We start from the raw sequence: 16,152 nt of genomic DNA, 5'->3' as shown, positions 1-16,152 counted from the left end.
ATTTCCCTCGATGGTAAATAAATTAGTAATCTCACATAAAAGTGAAAATCGTACAAACCCACCGTAAATAATCACATCGGCAACGTGCAGGGATTATCCGAAACAATAAATTTCTTACTCACCACTTTCTTCAGCATAAAAATATTTTTTAAAGATTTAATTCTCAACAAATAACAATTTCCATGAATATTACTAGGGACAGAATTAAGATATTCGGTGAACTTCTCATGACAAAGACAGGTGTACACTCAAATTTGACTCCCTGCGACAGCTGATGCAATTTCAACATTTTAGAATAATTTCGCGATTGAGTATCTACTAGGAGGCACCTCAACGAGCACCCAAGTGATTGTTTCCTCATAGCATTCCAGTAAGTCCTCTCCAGCTGCGCTGAGGAAATGGTAGGGGGGGAAGCCAATCGGTTCTCCTGGGAGTACAAGCAAACCTATTCACTCGTATCTGATGTAGGCAACGTTTGAGAGAGAAGGAAAAGCGAGGATGAAAAAAAAGTGAAAATCATCTCATTGAGATGCTAAAAGAAACCACAAACACAGATTTCTCCATGAAAATGAGAAAAAATAAAGAATGCTTGAAAAAATAAGGAAGAGCGCTAAGAGTTCAAGTATTGAATGACCACGGGTCATTTACCCTTGGTCCCTCGTAAATAGGAAATCATTTAGCATGTAGTAATTTTCGACTAAATAGGATCCATGGGATGGAGCAGAGAGGGAAAAAATTGTTACAGATGCTATCATGGCTCAAAATAACATTATTCACACATTCACAAAGAGAACAAGGAGGATTACGATGGCTTACAACATAGGTTATTTGGTTCCAGTATAGAACACAGATTCACGAGATGGAAATATGACATTTAATCAAGGATATGTAAAAAATGAACAGTATTTGGAAATGAATTTAATTGATGATGGGAGTGAAGACTAGTAACCGAAAAGGAGCCTCCCGCAAATGCGATAGTGATAGACTAGTGACAAACAATGTGACAGAAATGAGATACATTATACGGCATGCTAGTAAGGAACTGGTCGAGGAAAGACAACTAAGTTATTCAAGTAAGGCAGTAGTAAAACTTGGCTGCGTACGACGTTTTTATAGTAAAGTCTTTGTATTACTAACAAGCAACTCTGCTAAATGAGTTCATAGATCATTACATCGAACTAACAAGAGGGACGATATGGGAATCAACACCCAGTTCTGCAGGTATTAACATAGTATATCCTTTAGTCCTCTCTAAGAAAATAATGAAAAGTGAAACGATACTTATGCGGTCTCATTCAACCACCATCTTGGAAACAGATCACGCCAAGAGATTAGGTTTGAGTCAAAAATGCAAATTACTAAAAATCGCAACTTTCATCATATGGACCGCAAAATTTGCATGCAAAAAGAAAAAGAAAAGGCGCAAATTCCCAATAAGATTAAATTAAACGCTGCCTATAATCCAACGAAATTTTGGCGTTGGAAAATATACGTTTATTTCAGGATAATCCAGAGGAGGAACAGTAAGCACACGTAAGTTCACAAAGCACGAAATTTAATTTCTAGACCATTATTGTAAATTGAAGCTGCAAACATCGGCTTGCATACTTTCTCGCCACAACATACTACGCAGAGACGTAGACTGAAAGATCGAAATGCTTAAAATTTACGTACGTTTAACATTTTCAAATCAAGGCCGAGAGAGGGCGCGACTCTCCCCGGGATCTTATGATGCCGTGCGCATATTAATAGATGCACACAAAAGCGCTATTAATAGAAATATGTATTTATATAACAGTCCAGAAAGCAACCTTGCCAGATATTCAACCGCCTCAACCAGGTGCCAATAATTGAGAGACGCGTAATTTTAGGCAGAAAACTGAGGTAATAGGCTATCGTCAACTCCCATCCCTCCATGCAACATCACATGACACTGCACCTGCGACGATCACCGCTATCCGAAGACTGAGCGCCAAAATGTTAGCATGCACTCGCTATTCTGAAGACCCCACAGGGGTCTAGGGGCTGCAGGATGAAAAAACGTATTTGATGGGCTGACACCCAGGATCTGCACCTTGTGGAAGGGCGACTTATAGCAGCTACTCATCCCAGGCATAATTGGCATTCCCGAGTACCGACTAATATTAGTTTAAAAACCATAAAAATAGTAATATAATTTAGTAAATGGTAGGAAAAGAGAAGTAGACAACGGCTCAAATTACTGGGGAATAGGCATGTGCGGATTTAGGGGAGGTCACAGACAGGGGCGCAGCCAGGAATTAAGGCTAGGGGGGGTTTTAGGTGCAACCAATACTTACGGGTGTGGGGGCATTGCATACCAACCAGGGTAAGCAGAAGTTGCGGGGGCCCTCCTCCGGAAAATTTTTAAGAATAATGGTTCAAAATGGCGAGTTTTACGGCTTTCTAAGGGATATTTGATTAATCCTAACACTATTCTATAAGTAATACTGATCCAAAAAAGTAAAATGGATTGAACTTGAAAATTTCTCTGAGCTCTGGGTGGGGGTTTAACCCCCTAAACCCCCCATCGCTGCGCCACTGGTCACAGAGGTCATAACCCCTAAATTTTATCTAAAGTTTTTAATTTGTACTAATTTAATAGTTTTTGTATCCTTGTAAAGGAATAAAGGGAGTGTATTAACAAATGCATGGCTACAAGTCCAAAACGTGGGGGTAGTTAGAGTTGTATTTATTGTAGAGCGTAGCAATCCCAACTGTTAAAACGCCCCTCTATCCTGGGGGGTTTTCAATACTCCCCAGACTCCGGTCACGACCCTCTCCTACAAATCTGATGACGAATCCGTCCCTGGAAATAGGTTAACTTAGTTTGATTTTGGACCAGTACGAGAATTTGCAATAAAACTTAGTGAACGAGCTCGTACTCCTGCAGATAGAAGCTATTTCACCCTCAGCTGAAGTCCACCCCCGCAAATACCTTATGCCAGCCAAGTTGGCTAGCGGTCAAATGGCTCACCATTTAAATTTGACGAAAGATAAGCGTTATCAGATTATGTCGGAGGAAGTTACAGAGAAGAACTGATCTAGAAAGGCACAAAAGAGGGAAAAATGATAAGTTAAATGGAAAATAATAGAGTAAATTAAAAGAGGATTGGCACAAAACGACAAAATTAAGAGAAAGTAAGTTAATGGAGCAATTCTAACAGCAAAAAATCAACTGGTAATATTGCAATATAATTAAAGCCAAATTAAATTATTTTCGTAAAACACGGTTGAGGGATTTAGCCCCACGATTCATGTCATTAGAAAGAGATGGACGATTAAATTTCGATAGAAACCATAGGGAATACAAGGAATTCTACAGACACCCAGCGTTGGCTAGGAACCAGCTTTGACGAAACCCCAGTCTCCATTCCCCATTAAAAACTCTCCGCTCACTACCAAAGACAAAATCACTGTAAACTTGCAAGAAAATTGTGATTCGAATCATTAGATTCACTCTCATAACATCATCAAGGTTGGCAGAGAAAAAAAAGGGCTAAACAGGCCTAAATGAGTCCCACAGACGACCGAGAAAAAATGGTTATTTGGTAAAAGTTTGGCGATCAGAAATGGTTTCCTAAAAAGTTCGGGACTGATCACAAAGTTCGTAATGGATCATTAATGTTCCAACCGAGGTTGTACTTAACTAACACGCACGATTACAAAATACCTACATTTGTACGTAGAGTTTTGCAACTTATTGCACACTCCCTCTTAACCGGTCAACATTAGTCTTTACTTCTACGAATTACTCGTTTAAAGATTAAATAATCATCTAGAAATTGTCAGGTTATAGCAATGAGTACAATATTTACAACCATATAAAAATATAAAACACGGTCTCAGGCGTTATTTTGTGGAATTGCTTCATTATAAAATAAAATAACTTTGTTTTATTTTATAATAGAAAAATTGCAAATTTCACCAGAGAATTTTAACCGTCACACGACCTGGGTCTCGATACTTAGTATTCATGTTTAGGTGATGTTACAACATTTCAAACCAATATATACTCCAAAGGGTGTAGGCAAAGGAGGCTGAAATGAATGGGGTAGAGGGAGGGATTGGATCGGGATATTGGTGGGCGGATAAGCGTGGTTTGGTCAGTGAAGAAGGAAGGATTTCGTCAAAATTTGCCTGCATGCCCTCATGAAGTAAAAAAGTGCATCTTGAGAAAATATTTGAATTTTTGAAATTTGATTCACGGGAAAATGTTGACAAGGTTGAATCTACATACCCTAAAAATTTCGAAACGCAAAATTAAGTCTTAAACGAGTCATTCTCCAAAGACAAAGACTGCTGGTGTGATGCGTGAACCCGCTGAAATACTACATTAATGAAATGATAGGTAGGCCGTGCGAGTATGGGAATTTTATGGGGCTGTACAGCAGAAACTCAATTAGATATTCGTATCTAGATGGTGCGTGAAATGAGCCAAGGTTTAAATGTGAAGAGGACACCGCCATCCCATCCCCACCACACGAATCGGAAACTCCACGGCGGGGAGGGGGAGAGAGAGATAATATCCACGTGCTCCTCTCTTAACTAACGCGACATCCCCACTTTCCCATAGGGCACCACACCACTGCGAAGGCGGCCCTCTTGCCTACTCCACTATTTTCGGTTTGGCAAGACATTGCTTCTGGGCGAAATCCTACCACCAGGGCAGACGCTGTAGACTCCCCGAGACCGACCCACCCTCCCGGCGGGGCTATGGGGGAGGGGGAAGCGATTTATTCTTAGCGGGCCTCTTACGCACTACCACATACATACACCCAACGGAACCACACAAGCACCGCGACTTCCTAGCGCCCCGTCTCCGGATGGCATTCCTAGGGAGGCAAACGAAATATTCCCTAACCCAGCGAAAAACTTGATGGAAGGAAAAACACGCATGGGAAACGAACATACACCCGATGGAACCACAAAAGCACCGCGACTTCCTAGCGCACCGTCATTGGCAGTGACGTAGCCAGGAATTTTGTTCGGGGGGGGGGGGGGGGGGTTCAAAATCACGGGGGAAATTTTTTGAAAAACAGGGTACTAAGTAGAGGGCTTTAAACTAATTTTAACACCTTTCATAATCGTAAAAAAAACTTCATTTGTCAATGATATATTTTTTAAATTAATGATTTTTCATTTTTTTTTCTTTTATGAAGGAAAATAATTGTGTTTTTATATGTCCGTATCCCCCTATATGTATGGCTATACCACTGGTCTCCGGATGGCATCGTCAACAATCGATCTGATCCGGAAGGCAAACGAAATATTCCTCAACCTAGCGAAAACATAACAGAAGGGAAAACACGCGTGGGAGACGACACACTACGCCATAGCTCGGGGGATTGTAGGAAGTACAAGTAAAACGGCCCCTGGTGGAGACATATGAGGGTGTCAACAAGGGAGGAATGGCGAAGAATTCACGGGACCCCCATGGCTCAGGGCCCTTATATCCTGTTATATATTGCCCTCTTTCTCACACAGATAATCCGCCATCGGTGAGAACACATTGCAAATGGAAAATTGCTCTTCAGGTTTAAAAGCTTTTAACAGAGGAAGAAAACTCGCTAAAACCCCAAAACTTCAGGGCGCACAGGCAATTGCCAAGTATGCTCTCTTCGTAATCCGGCGCTGGTGAGATTGCAAAGAGAATAATCTGTTCTCTCCGTAGTGAGTCCATCTAGATTACTGAAAAAGCACAGGCTTTCAAGGTAACTTACACTGTATTCGGGAGGAGGAAAAGATTATTATTCGACGTTGCTGAGTCGAATTTCATCTATAAAAATTCATTCGAGGAAAAACTCAAGATGGAATCACTACTCATTCAACAGTAAGAGTCACCTCGAAGTGCACACGACCGGCGAAAAATTTCCGGGGAAAATAGTTTCCCTTGCCCCAGAATCAAACCAGCATCTTAACTTACACAATCCAATTCTAATTGCTCCCTCCAATCAAGCCTCTGTAGTTCCATCGGTTTAGGGCAGACAGAGGGGAATGCGGCAAACCCTGGTTTGAATCTGAATTAAAGAAAATGATTTATCCTCTGCCTCTTTGACATCTCATCATCTTCAAATAGAAAACGTGGGAACGACCGCTGCGGCTGAAAATGTCCCATATAAGGATGCGGTTTTAAATACATAAAATAGAGAATGATAATTGAAATAAAGAAAATGATCTTTACTTTCACTGTTCAGAGTGAGACAAACACGAACGGTTTTGACCATCAGCCATCTTCGACTTTAAAGACGAAACTGAGCGTTCTTGAACCGTATTAGCCAGTGGAAGTCGCCAAGTCTTTATTCATTGTAAACCCGGAATCTTAAAACTACCCAAGAGGTTCCAGTAACGGATTTCGTTCAAGTTATACTAGATGAAAAAAGAGCATTTCTGTATAATCTATGTTAGTGGCAAAATATCTCCGACGTTATTGCAATTGATTGTATAAGATAACTCGCCTTCCAAACCAAAGCTCGCGGGTTAGAGTCCCGGCTGGGTAGGTTGTCCAGGGCATGGATGTTCGTGTACGTTCAATGTTCGAATGTTTTGAAAACCCCAATGTAAAGGTCAAATAGTGCTGTTCTCGGTGGTGTGGCATTAAATAAAAAATAAAAGACAATCTCCCATCAAAATGAAAAAGGCTCGAGTCCCGCCAGGTTAGGTTGCTCATATCAAGGGCATATTTGTTCGTGTACGTTTAATCGTTAAATGCTATCAAAACCCCGATGTAAGACACCAAATCGTGCTGTTTTCGGTGGTGTGGCAACGAATAAAATATATAAATATAACAACCTTTGACCAAAATTCGCGACGGCATGGCAAGTAGGACGAACTGTGTTGAGAGGGGCGTTGGGAGAACTGGAGGGATTGGGGGGAGTATGTGGGACTGTAAGAGGGGGGTAGATAGCAGCGGACTGGATGTCAACGTCACATTTTCCGGATGCGTCACTGGGAAAACGCACGGAGAGGGAGGAGGAAGAGTAGGGAGGGAGACCCCAGCCAACCCCTGCCAAACGCCCCCGCCTTCAGAGAGCCCAACTAGATTTTCGGACGCAAGGGCGGCCTACGGATGACGCGGCGACCGGCGCCTCCGGCTCCGTGGAGGCGGGGGTGGCACAGGCGGCGTGGGAGGCGTCTGGAATGGGGAAGTGAGGAACCAAGCCCCCCCTCTACCTCACATTAGTGCGGGGGCGGAGCTTTCGGTCCCAACCTGAGTGGCAACGAAACGCATTGCCCTAGAGCAGTGGTTCCCTCCGGCAATGTCTAGGCCACTTGAAAAATGACAGCACTACTGAATGTCCAGTAAAAAAATAAACCCTTTGCTGAAAATAAGTGCGGATTTTCCCTCGGATACCCAGACTTCGAACGTATGTACATGCCACATAAAATTAGGAAAAACACTCCTTTTTTAAAGCTTTCTCATGTTCACATCTCTCGATAAGGTAGGGGAAGGAAATATATTTTTCCTTTTTAATGAACTGTCTATTAATGTTCAAATGTACCGCCAAACCCTTCTTAACAGCAAAAAATAAGCAGTCTAAAATAACCGTTGCTCACACAAAAACATTCTCATGAAAACCAGCCTAGCGGGAAAGTAAAATACCTGGAATAGTTCAACAATGGTTACAGGGTTTACTGATACAATGAATTTTGTCCTCGTATGTACGTACAGGCACAGCAAAGAAACTTTTGGAGTCGAGGAAACCGGTATTAAGTACGGGAAAAGTGATGTACTATCAAAGAAAATATTGATACAATATCAGTATAAAGGTTATTTCATTAATAGGCCCACTTCTGAGAGAAAAATAAAGTGCTCTTAAATTAAGAACTCATCTAATTTAACCAATAAGTAGATACTTCAAAGCAACAAAATCAATATCTAGAGGCGGTAAAAATCGTGATGAATTGATAAACGAAATATGAATGGCCAACAGAAGGTGTTTTTCCTCATCCATATGTTTAAAATTTTCAAAAGATAACACGAAGGTAACTAGCGAAGAGAAAATAAATACTAAACATTAAGTCATGAATGTAGTTAAGTCTTCCATAATCCTGTCATAATTCGGCACTGAACAGTACCTGATAGTTCAAACAAACCACAAAATTATGATGTTCGAAGATTGGGACGGGAAAAAATAAAGAAATTTATAATTGAAATTTAGTAACGGCTTCACCACAATTATGCCAGCAATTCACGAAATGGCTAACACGAATTCCATACATATTCCGTCAAATATAATCCGGGAATCACTCTACTTATTGTGAAATGAGTTCATTTTTGTTCGCCGAATTCCATTTGTGGCTAGCTCGTAAATCTAAAACCAGACCATAGACTTGAGCTATATTGATAGTTTTTTCATCAGACACGACATACAATTCTAGTAAAAAATATGATAATTGTGTCTTGAATCTGCAAGGCAAAAAATCTGTGCTGATTGACGATGGTGACTTCCAGTTAAGTTGGGATATAAGTGATATTTTAAACTTCGGGTTTTTAAATCCACCAGTACAGTTGCGATTCACTGGACAACAATTACTACTGGTTGGATTCTCATTTATTATCGATTTAATTTACACGAGATTTCGATCAGCGCAAGGTATGGACTATAATTCTCTGCAAACTCTAATACTACTGCATGAAAGCGACATTTTTTATAAGTACGACGCGACGGCTAGAACAACCAGGATATACCTATATCATTAAGAAATATATACATTTACGTCGCTTAATAACGTCAAAATCAACACTATTGAGGCAATATGACGCTTCTCTAAACTTACCGACACAAAAATTTCGATCCTTCGCATTTAATGACAGACAAATGGTATGTCACATAATTCGCGAGTTAAAACTTACCGGTTATCTCACACACACACACTTCACTAAGTATTAAATAAGGAAATAACTTTCTAAATTTCAGAGAAAATTTTCATTTCATCACCTAGAAAGGATCCTCCTTATCGAAAACTGACGGTTGTTAGATATTTTCATCCTTCTGTTATTAATTTTTCAATCGAACCGAATTATCTGGATCACAGACAAGAGAACTTCCGTCAAAGAGTTCACACAGTAAAATTCGTGACAAGAAGCGTGACCTTGAGGACACCACAGATTTTTTTTCTACACCACTACTCTCAACGAGGAGGAGCAATAAAAACGCCCGCACATACAAAGAGGGAGGAGATACAACGAAAAATTACCGATAGAAGGTAAGAAACCCTGGAGAATACGTTTACGGCACTCACTGCAGTGCACTGGCGTCCTGAAATACAGTTGATCGAAAAGTATCTCCTACCACATGCTAAAATTTTATCCAAACATTTCGCCATTACAACCACATATTTTGGTGGGAAAAGAAAACTTACCTGAGATGGGTTGTCGTCCAGAACCATCATCGTGGAATGTAGCACTTCTACGGTATCCAGGGCGAATCCAGGGATCATATCCCTCTCACTTTTCTGCCGATATCCCTTCGTTGTCGAAGGGTTTGACTCAGCAGACAACGAGGAAGCTGTTCTCAGGAGACAATCACGTTAAAAATAAATAGTTTAACTTAACACAGATAATGGATGGAGGCTTCTCAATTCTCACTGCCGATGCTTACATGTATACATCAGCTGCTTGAGTTCCGCACACTAGCCTCGGGACCGTGAAAGTGAGTGGACAGCGAAATGTCCCACGTGGCCCACCGCTGTGGTTAACCGCGGATTTGTGCAAGGGGGTGGGCGGGGCAGGGACTGGTTCATCGCAAAAGGGAAAAAGGAGCAATGACGATGCTCGGCCACGCCACGAATCTCAGGGTCAGGGAGGACTCAGCGTCAAATGGGGATGTAACAATGCGTGGGAGCGGGACGAAGATCGGAAAAGCAAGAATCCCCGATAGCTTTACATTCCCATAGCCCATTCACAGCAATTTAACTAGGCGTTCCTTGACGCATGAAGAAGAGTACTCCAGAACAGCGGCGTAGCCGGGAATTTTGTTCGGAGGGGGGGGGAGGTTTAAAACCAGAGGGGAACATTTTTGAAACACAGGGTATTATTAAGTAGAGGGTTTTCATCTAATTTTAACACTTTTCATAATCGAAAAAACTTCATTTGTCAAAGAAATCTTTTGAAAATTCATAATTCTCCAATTTTTTTCTTTTGTGATGTAACTGTGTTTTTATTTTTCGGGGGTGGGGGGGGGGGCGGACCCCCCTTTGGCTACGCCACTGCTCAAGAACAGGGGCGCAGCTAGAAATTAAGTCTGCGGTTATTTATGACGACTGCCAAATTCCGGGTTCTTCAGCCGCTCTTGTTGTTTTTGATTGACTACAATTCCATTATGGTTGTTTATGTTCAGTCAGCATAAATTTCCACCAAGTTAAAGTCGAATCGTATTTTATTAACTTGATTAATTTATTATTAATTAATTTAATAAATTAAATTAATTAATAATAAATTGCCGGCCTCGTGGAGGCGAGGTAAAGTGATTGCCTGACCAGATAAATAAATGATATATTCCTTCGACCAAAGCACAGACGGTGCATCAATCGTGGAATGAATTTTAGAGGACTAACGTCAGTTCACGTGAAAGCTTTCGTGGAGCTTCGTAATGAAAGAGACTGTTTTTAGGATCTTCCTCCATGATTTCTCTATTAATATAATAGACGCGGAGGAAAACCCGGAAAACAGACTCTTTCATCAGGACATATAATAGTGTTTATGCCTCTCAATATTAAATAAGTGTCATCCTTGCTTCTGGTTAATGTCAATAAATATTCGAGCTTTTCTCAACTAATGGCTATCGTAAGTCGAGTTTTCCCATCTTCCATTGTGGTGAATCAACACGCTCTTTAGGAGTTTTCAACCCCATAGTAATGTAAAATTACGTCAAGTCATTATGAGCCTTAAAGTTCCTCAAGGACTCGATACTAGGTTATCTCTTCATGCTCAAAAGAAGGGGTTACGGGCTTCGGATGGGATTTGATGATCCTGGAGGAACTAGACGATCAGCATGAGGAGGAGGACTCAAATTTTACGTAGGAGGATATAGATGGATTCCGATATCGAGCGCGCTAGCTGGGCGAGATAAGGGCGGAATACAACCGCCTTGTCCACACACGCGGCGTGAGTCACGGGGCGATGGGGTATGATTGAACTGGAGGGAGCAAGGGTCAAACGCGCTCATGACCATTCGAAATACGGACGGTTTTCTGAGCGTGCAATGCAGTACCCTCCCACACAGTCAGCGTAAACTCTCGATCACTCCAAGAAGAGCATCGACATTGAGGGTTAGAAAAAATTCCGCTCGCGAATGCTCGAGAGAACATCGCGAGGTGCTGAGAGAGAATAAATGAGCGAATTGCTAAACAGATGACGATGAGTGTGTCACTCGTCGAGACGTCTGCCTTCAAGAGCCTCACCCAGTGCCTGACCTGAGAACATTTTACAGTTAACAGTAGTCTTATGCATGAAATATCTTATCATCACTGGACAACAATCTTAAGATTGGTTTGAACCAGCTCTCTACTCGATTACCGTATCAGCTTATCTTTTCACACCTTCGTATTTCTTCTCTTTCACGTCCATCTTTACCTATTCCAGATATTTTATTCGAGGACTTCTTTCTCTGTTCTTGCCATCTACTTTTCCCTCGACGATTGTCTTCATCAGGCCATCATGTCTCATGATATGGCCGATAGGGTTGTTTCGTCTGCTTAACAAAGTTTTCTTGATCAAGCTTCTCTTCTCTCCTACCCTTCTTTGGAGTTCCTCGTTACTAACTCGGTCGATCCATTTGATCCTCATCATTCTTCTACAGCACCACATTTCGAATGCCTCTACCCTTGATTTCTTCGCTGCTGCCATTGTCCATGCCTTACTTCCCAAGAGGGAGTAGTAGCTAAAAATATAAGCCGATTCTCCGCGGCATAGTTCACTACTATTTGAATGGCGTATATGCATTTTCAAAACATTATTAGCAAATACCAATTCATTTTAAATGAGGTTGGGAAAAAAGTACAGAGGGAGAATGGAGAGGACTGTATGAATGTACATCATATTATTTTCTAGACATTAGGTGCTTCATTAGGTGGCCGTTTGACCAGTCATTGGGTACAAAAATAATTTCTCCATGGCGTAAGATTTTTTACCCTATTGTTACCCTTAAAAACACCTATATTAGACGCAAATTTTACTGGGAGTTCATAAATTTCCTGGCACTGGGTCAAACCAACGAAGGAATTATAATGTTGGATTGAGGACAGGCAAGGTTGATTAGAAACGGTTTCGTGTACTCATTTAGCCCACCCTGACCGAAAGATGAAATTCAGGTTAAATAGTCATTATTCATAAATCCAATAGCGTCATCCCACATAAAACACGCTGAATAAGAGAAAAGAGGGATTGAGAAGTTAACTTCGCAACTATCTAGGAAAAATAATCGTATGTGTAAAGAAATTGATTGAATAAAAATAAAGACGATTTTTAAAACATGAAAATATGAATTACCACAGTTTTTCAGGCGGCTCGGCGGTTGGGACGATAGGACAGATGCCGAGCCAAGTACTTGTGTGAATATGAAGGCAAAGACGATTATTACGATGCAATTTTTTACCGTTGATCGTTTGACCGTTCGACCGTTTTATCGTTTATCGTTCTCATAATTAACTGAGAGCACAAAATATTCCGTTAAAGAAGTTGTAATATGATGTAGTTATTTGGAAAAGGCGACTGGATTGCAAGAAAATTATCATTGATAATTCTGAGCTAAAGTATAATCAAATAGCATCAATAAATTCAAGGGAATTCAATCATAGGGGCGTGTTGACGCTTCACATAAAAACAAATAAAATCGAGTTTAAGACAAAAGTAAATGAATACTCTCCGTCCACTCAAAATCCTTGCGAGCTATACCGCTAGCATATACGTACAAGTAACTCTACCTCATCTACAGGAACAATACTCGATCCTATCAATACCAGCGCATAAGGGCCGACCCTCATGTCAGCTGGCGATATCTCTTGCAGCCGAAGACCCTATAAAGGGTTGCCGTCGTGACCTCGCCTGGGAAGGATCAGAGGCCTCCGCAATCAAGACGACTGCGGGCTAGATTAACGTTGTTGATTCAATGAGGAGAACGTGCCCGAGGCTAATTCCAATGGAGATACGTCGGCGCGAGAGACCTCATATTCAAGCGCGGCGTGCCACGGTAACTGGAAACAATCAAGATAATCGTCATTCATAGATGACGATCACCGTCCAGTAACTTAAGATATTTTCGATAGATATCGAAAGACGATAATAAAGTTTGAAGGCGATGGTATGGAAATAATACCCACCAATGGCGAGCGGTGATAAAATCAGGGCCCAGCTATGAAGAAGCAAGAATTAGGAAAGGAGTGAGACAAGGCTGTGCATTGTCACCCGTAATTTTCAACGTTCACATTGAGAAAGCCATTAATGAAATCAAAGAAAAGGCATTGTGAGTGAATATCCATGGAGACAAAATTAGCATGCTAAGATTTGCCGGCGACGTAGCCGTAATAGGAAAAAACAGAGAAGGATTTGAAAAATATTCTGCTTAATATGGGTAGTGCAATGGGTAAATATCAACTGAAAATAAGCACGAAGAAAACCAAAATATTAGTATTTAGCAGAAGAGAAGAAGTCAAGAATAACATAAAAATAGGGAATCAAAAACTGATAGAGGCGAATGAACTTGGTTATTTGGTGAGCAAGATAACTAGTGACGGGAGAAGCAAGAAAGAAATTATCAGAAGAATAGGCCAAGCGAAGAGAGCATTCCACCAAAAGAAAGACCAGCTTACAGCGGGAAACTTAAATATGTAAGTAAAGAAACAATTTATAAGAACCTACATTTGGAGTATGCTCCTATACGTGAGGCATGGACAATGACCGCCGCGGAGAAAGTAAGGATAGAGGCCTTCGAAATGTGGTGCTACAGAAGAATGATGAAGATCAAATGGACCGACTGAGTTAGTAACGAGGAAGTCCTAAGAGGAGTAGGAGAGAAGAGAAGCCTCATGAAAACCTTAACAAGTAGACAGAACAACCTTATAGGCCACATTTTGAGACATGATGGCCTGATGAAGACAATCGTCGAGGGACAAGTGGAAGGCAAGAACGGAAAAGGAAGACCTAGAACAAAATATATGGAACAAGTAAAGAAGTATGTGAAAGAGAATAAATACGTAGGTGTGAAAAGATTAGCTGATAGGAGAACTGAGTGGAGAGCTGCGTCAAACCAATCCTAGGATTGTTGACCAGTGATGATGATGGCGAGAACGAATGGACACCATAATGCCAAAAAGGAAGGTGTTGTTTGAGGACGGCCAAGAAAAAATGTACAAATCGCATCACTGACCTAATCTGGCGGATGGAAATTTGATGGAGGAGAATCTAAACTTTGCATTAAAAAGGAATCATATGTATCCAGAATTCACTCTTTTCCTCTTCGGATAATTAAGAAATTTATTACAACCATTTAATAAGGGAAAACCTTGTTATATAAAATAACCTTGGTTTACACCCACAAAAATAATTTGGTTATTATGATCTACTTCTTAAACAGTTTAAGGTAGTCAGTTGTATTGCCACATTTAACAAAAATGCCACTAGAGTTACACTATTTTTCACTCTATATCGCAGTTTGGATTAACAATCCTTTCAAGAGAATTATCAAGGAATTGACTAATTTGAAAGAAGAAATGGTTTATCTACAGAGAAGAAATGGCTACAAAAAGGATGCACACATAGAAGATATAAAAAAATTAAATTTGAAACAATACATCTTGAGTTATTTGTTCATGCACGTTTTTTTCCACGTCTATCATCGTAAAAGACGGCATTACACATTAATACACCAATTTAATACCTCCAATTAATAGATAAAAGAGATTTCCTTTCCTTAAACATTATTATGAGAATATATCAATGATACGATTCCAACGTTACGTTACTGCTGAGATAACCGAGGTTGGGTAACAAACAAATATAGTCCTCAAAGTACACGTACTCTAAGCCGAAAGACAAGAAACCACACGCATGAAACATATGCAGGGTTATTACAATGATGGGCTCATTTTCAAAACTTCGTACAAGTACAAATCCAAAATGAGCAACTTTTAACCAATAAAAATAGGATGTTTCAAAGTTTTGTCATAATGTGTTACATCCATTTATTTTTATATACGTAAAAATATATAATAATAAGAGTAATAATTTTTAATTATGAGAAATGTTATGTTCAGTTTCCACTTGAATAAAAAACTTAGAGAAAATTTCTCTGCTCATTGGTATGAAGCTTGTTAATTTTGGAGTTGTACTTGAATACATACGAATTTTTTTAAACGGGTCCATCATTTTGAAAAAACCCTGTATATCTCGGCAAGATTTTAATACATAATTATTCAGATAGAATATTTAATGAACGAGCGATACAAGTTATCAATAATGCAAGCACAAGCTTCCTTAGCTGAATTAATTACGCCGGATCGTATTGGCGGAATCAACTCGGTTCAGTTGTTGTTAAAACATCTCGAGAGCACGTCACTCAAATCGCACGGATTAAATGATCCCGCAAGAAAAACTGCGAAATCGCATTTCCGCGAGTGAATCGATGTCAACATGATTACGAGTGCCTTGATACTCTCCCTCTCTCTCGAGAATGCATCAATATCTGAAAGGCATAGATAAAAAATGAGCAAAGAAAAACAATCCATAGATTAGAGTGCACGATATTTTAACGAGCAAAATCTTATTAGCCATTAAAATCCGCAATGAAAATATGCAGTAAAACCTGTTGCGATACCAATAATCACTCACTGGTAGAGAATACCAGGAAATATTTTCCTTATATCGATATTTTTTCATCAAATGAATCTTATCGGCTTTCATTCATTACTCCATTGTGAAACCGGCTCTTTCCGGAATGTGGAAATGATAGGAGATAAACAGCTGAATTATTTCGAGAACTTGGGGCACGGGAGGACTAAGTAGGATGCAGTTCAAAGCATTTTCCCCATGTAATCTATTCCTATTTTGTCTCATGCGAAGATGAAATAGAATTACTTCTATCAAATTACTAATCAACTTAAGGCTGAAATGCGATACTTGGTGGAACTTGGTGA

The 16,152-nt window shown here is 40.2% G+C and overlaps 1 protein-coding gene across 9 annotated transcripts in view; it reads right to left on the bottom strand.

Annotated features, from left to right (window-relative positions):
- The window catches only part of LOC124168491 (sodium/potassium-transporting ATPase subunit alpha), a 357,715-nt gene that overhangs the window by 124,227 nt on the left and 217,336 nt on the right, over positions 1-16,152 (bottom strand). For 3 of the 9 annotated variants that reach the window (XM_046546800.1, XM_046546798.1, XM_046546797.1), the window contains exons 1-2: positions 9,624-9,700; positions 9,385-9,530 (exon numbers count right to left, since the gene is read on the bottom strand). The exons of 2 other annotated variants lie outside the window; for them this stretch is intronic. In XM_046546800.1, coding sequence (XP_046402756.1) covers positions 9,385-9,530; positions 9,624-9,633 — 156 coding nt within the window. In that variant the 5' untranslated portion in view covers positions 9,634-9,700. Of the gene's footprint in view, positions 1-9,384; positions 9,531-9,623; positions 9,703-16,152 lie in introns of those variants that run through there. 4 more of the 9 variants (XM_046546795.1, XM_046546801.1, XM_046546807.1 and 1 more) reach the window with 3 other exon arrangements.

Source organism: Ischnura elegans, chromosome 11 (genome assembly GCF_921293095.1).
Source record: "Ischnura elegans chromosome 11, ioIscEleg1.1, whole genome shotgun sequence".
NCBI lineage: Eukaryota > Metazoa > Arthropoda > Insecta > Odonata > Coenagrionidae > Ischnura > Ischnura elegans.
This window is presented reverse-complemented; position numbering and strand designations above follow the sequence as displayed.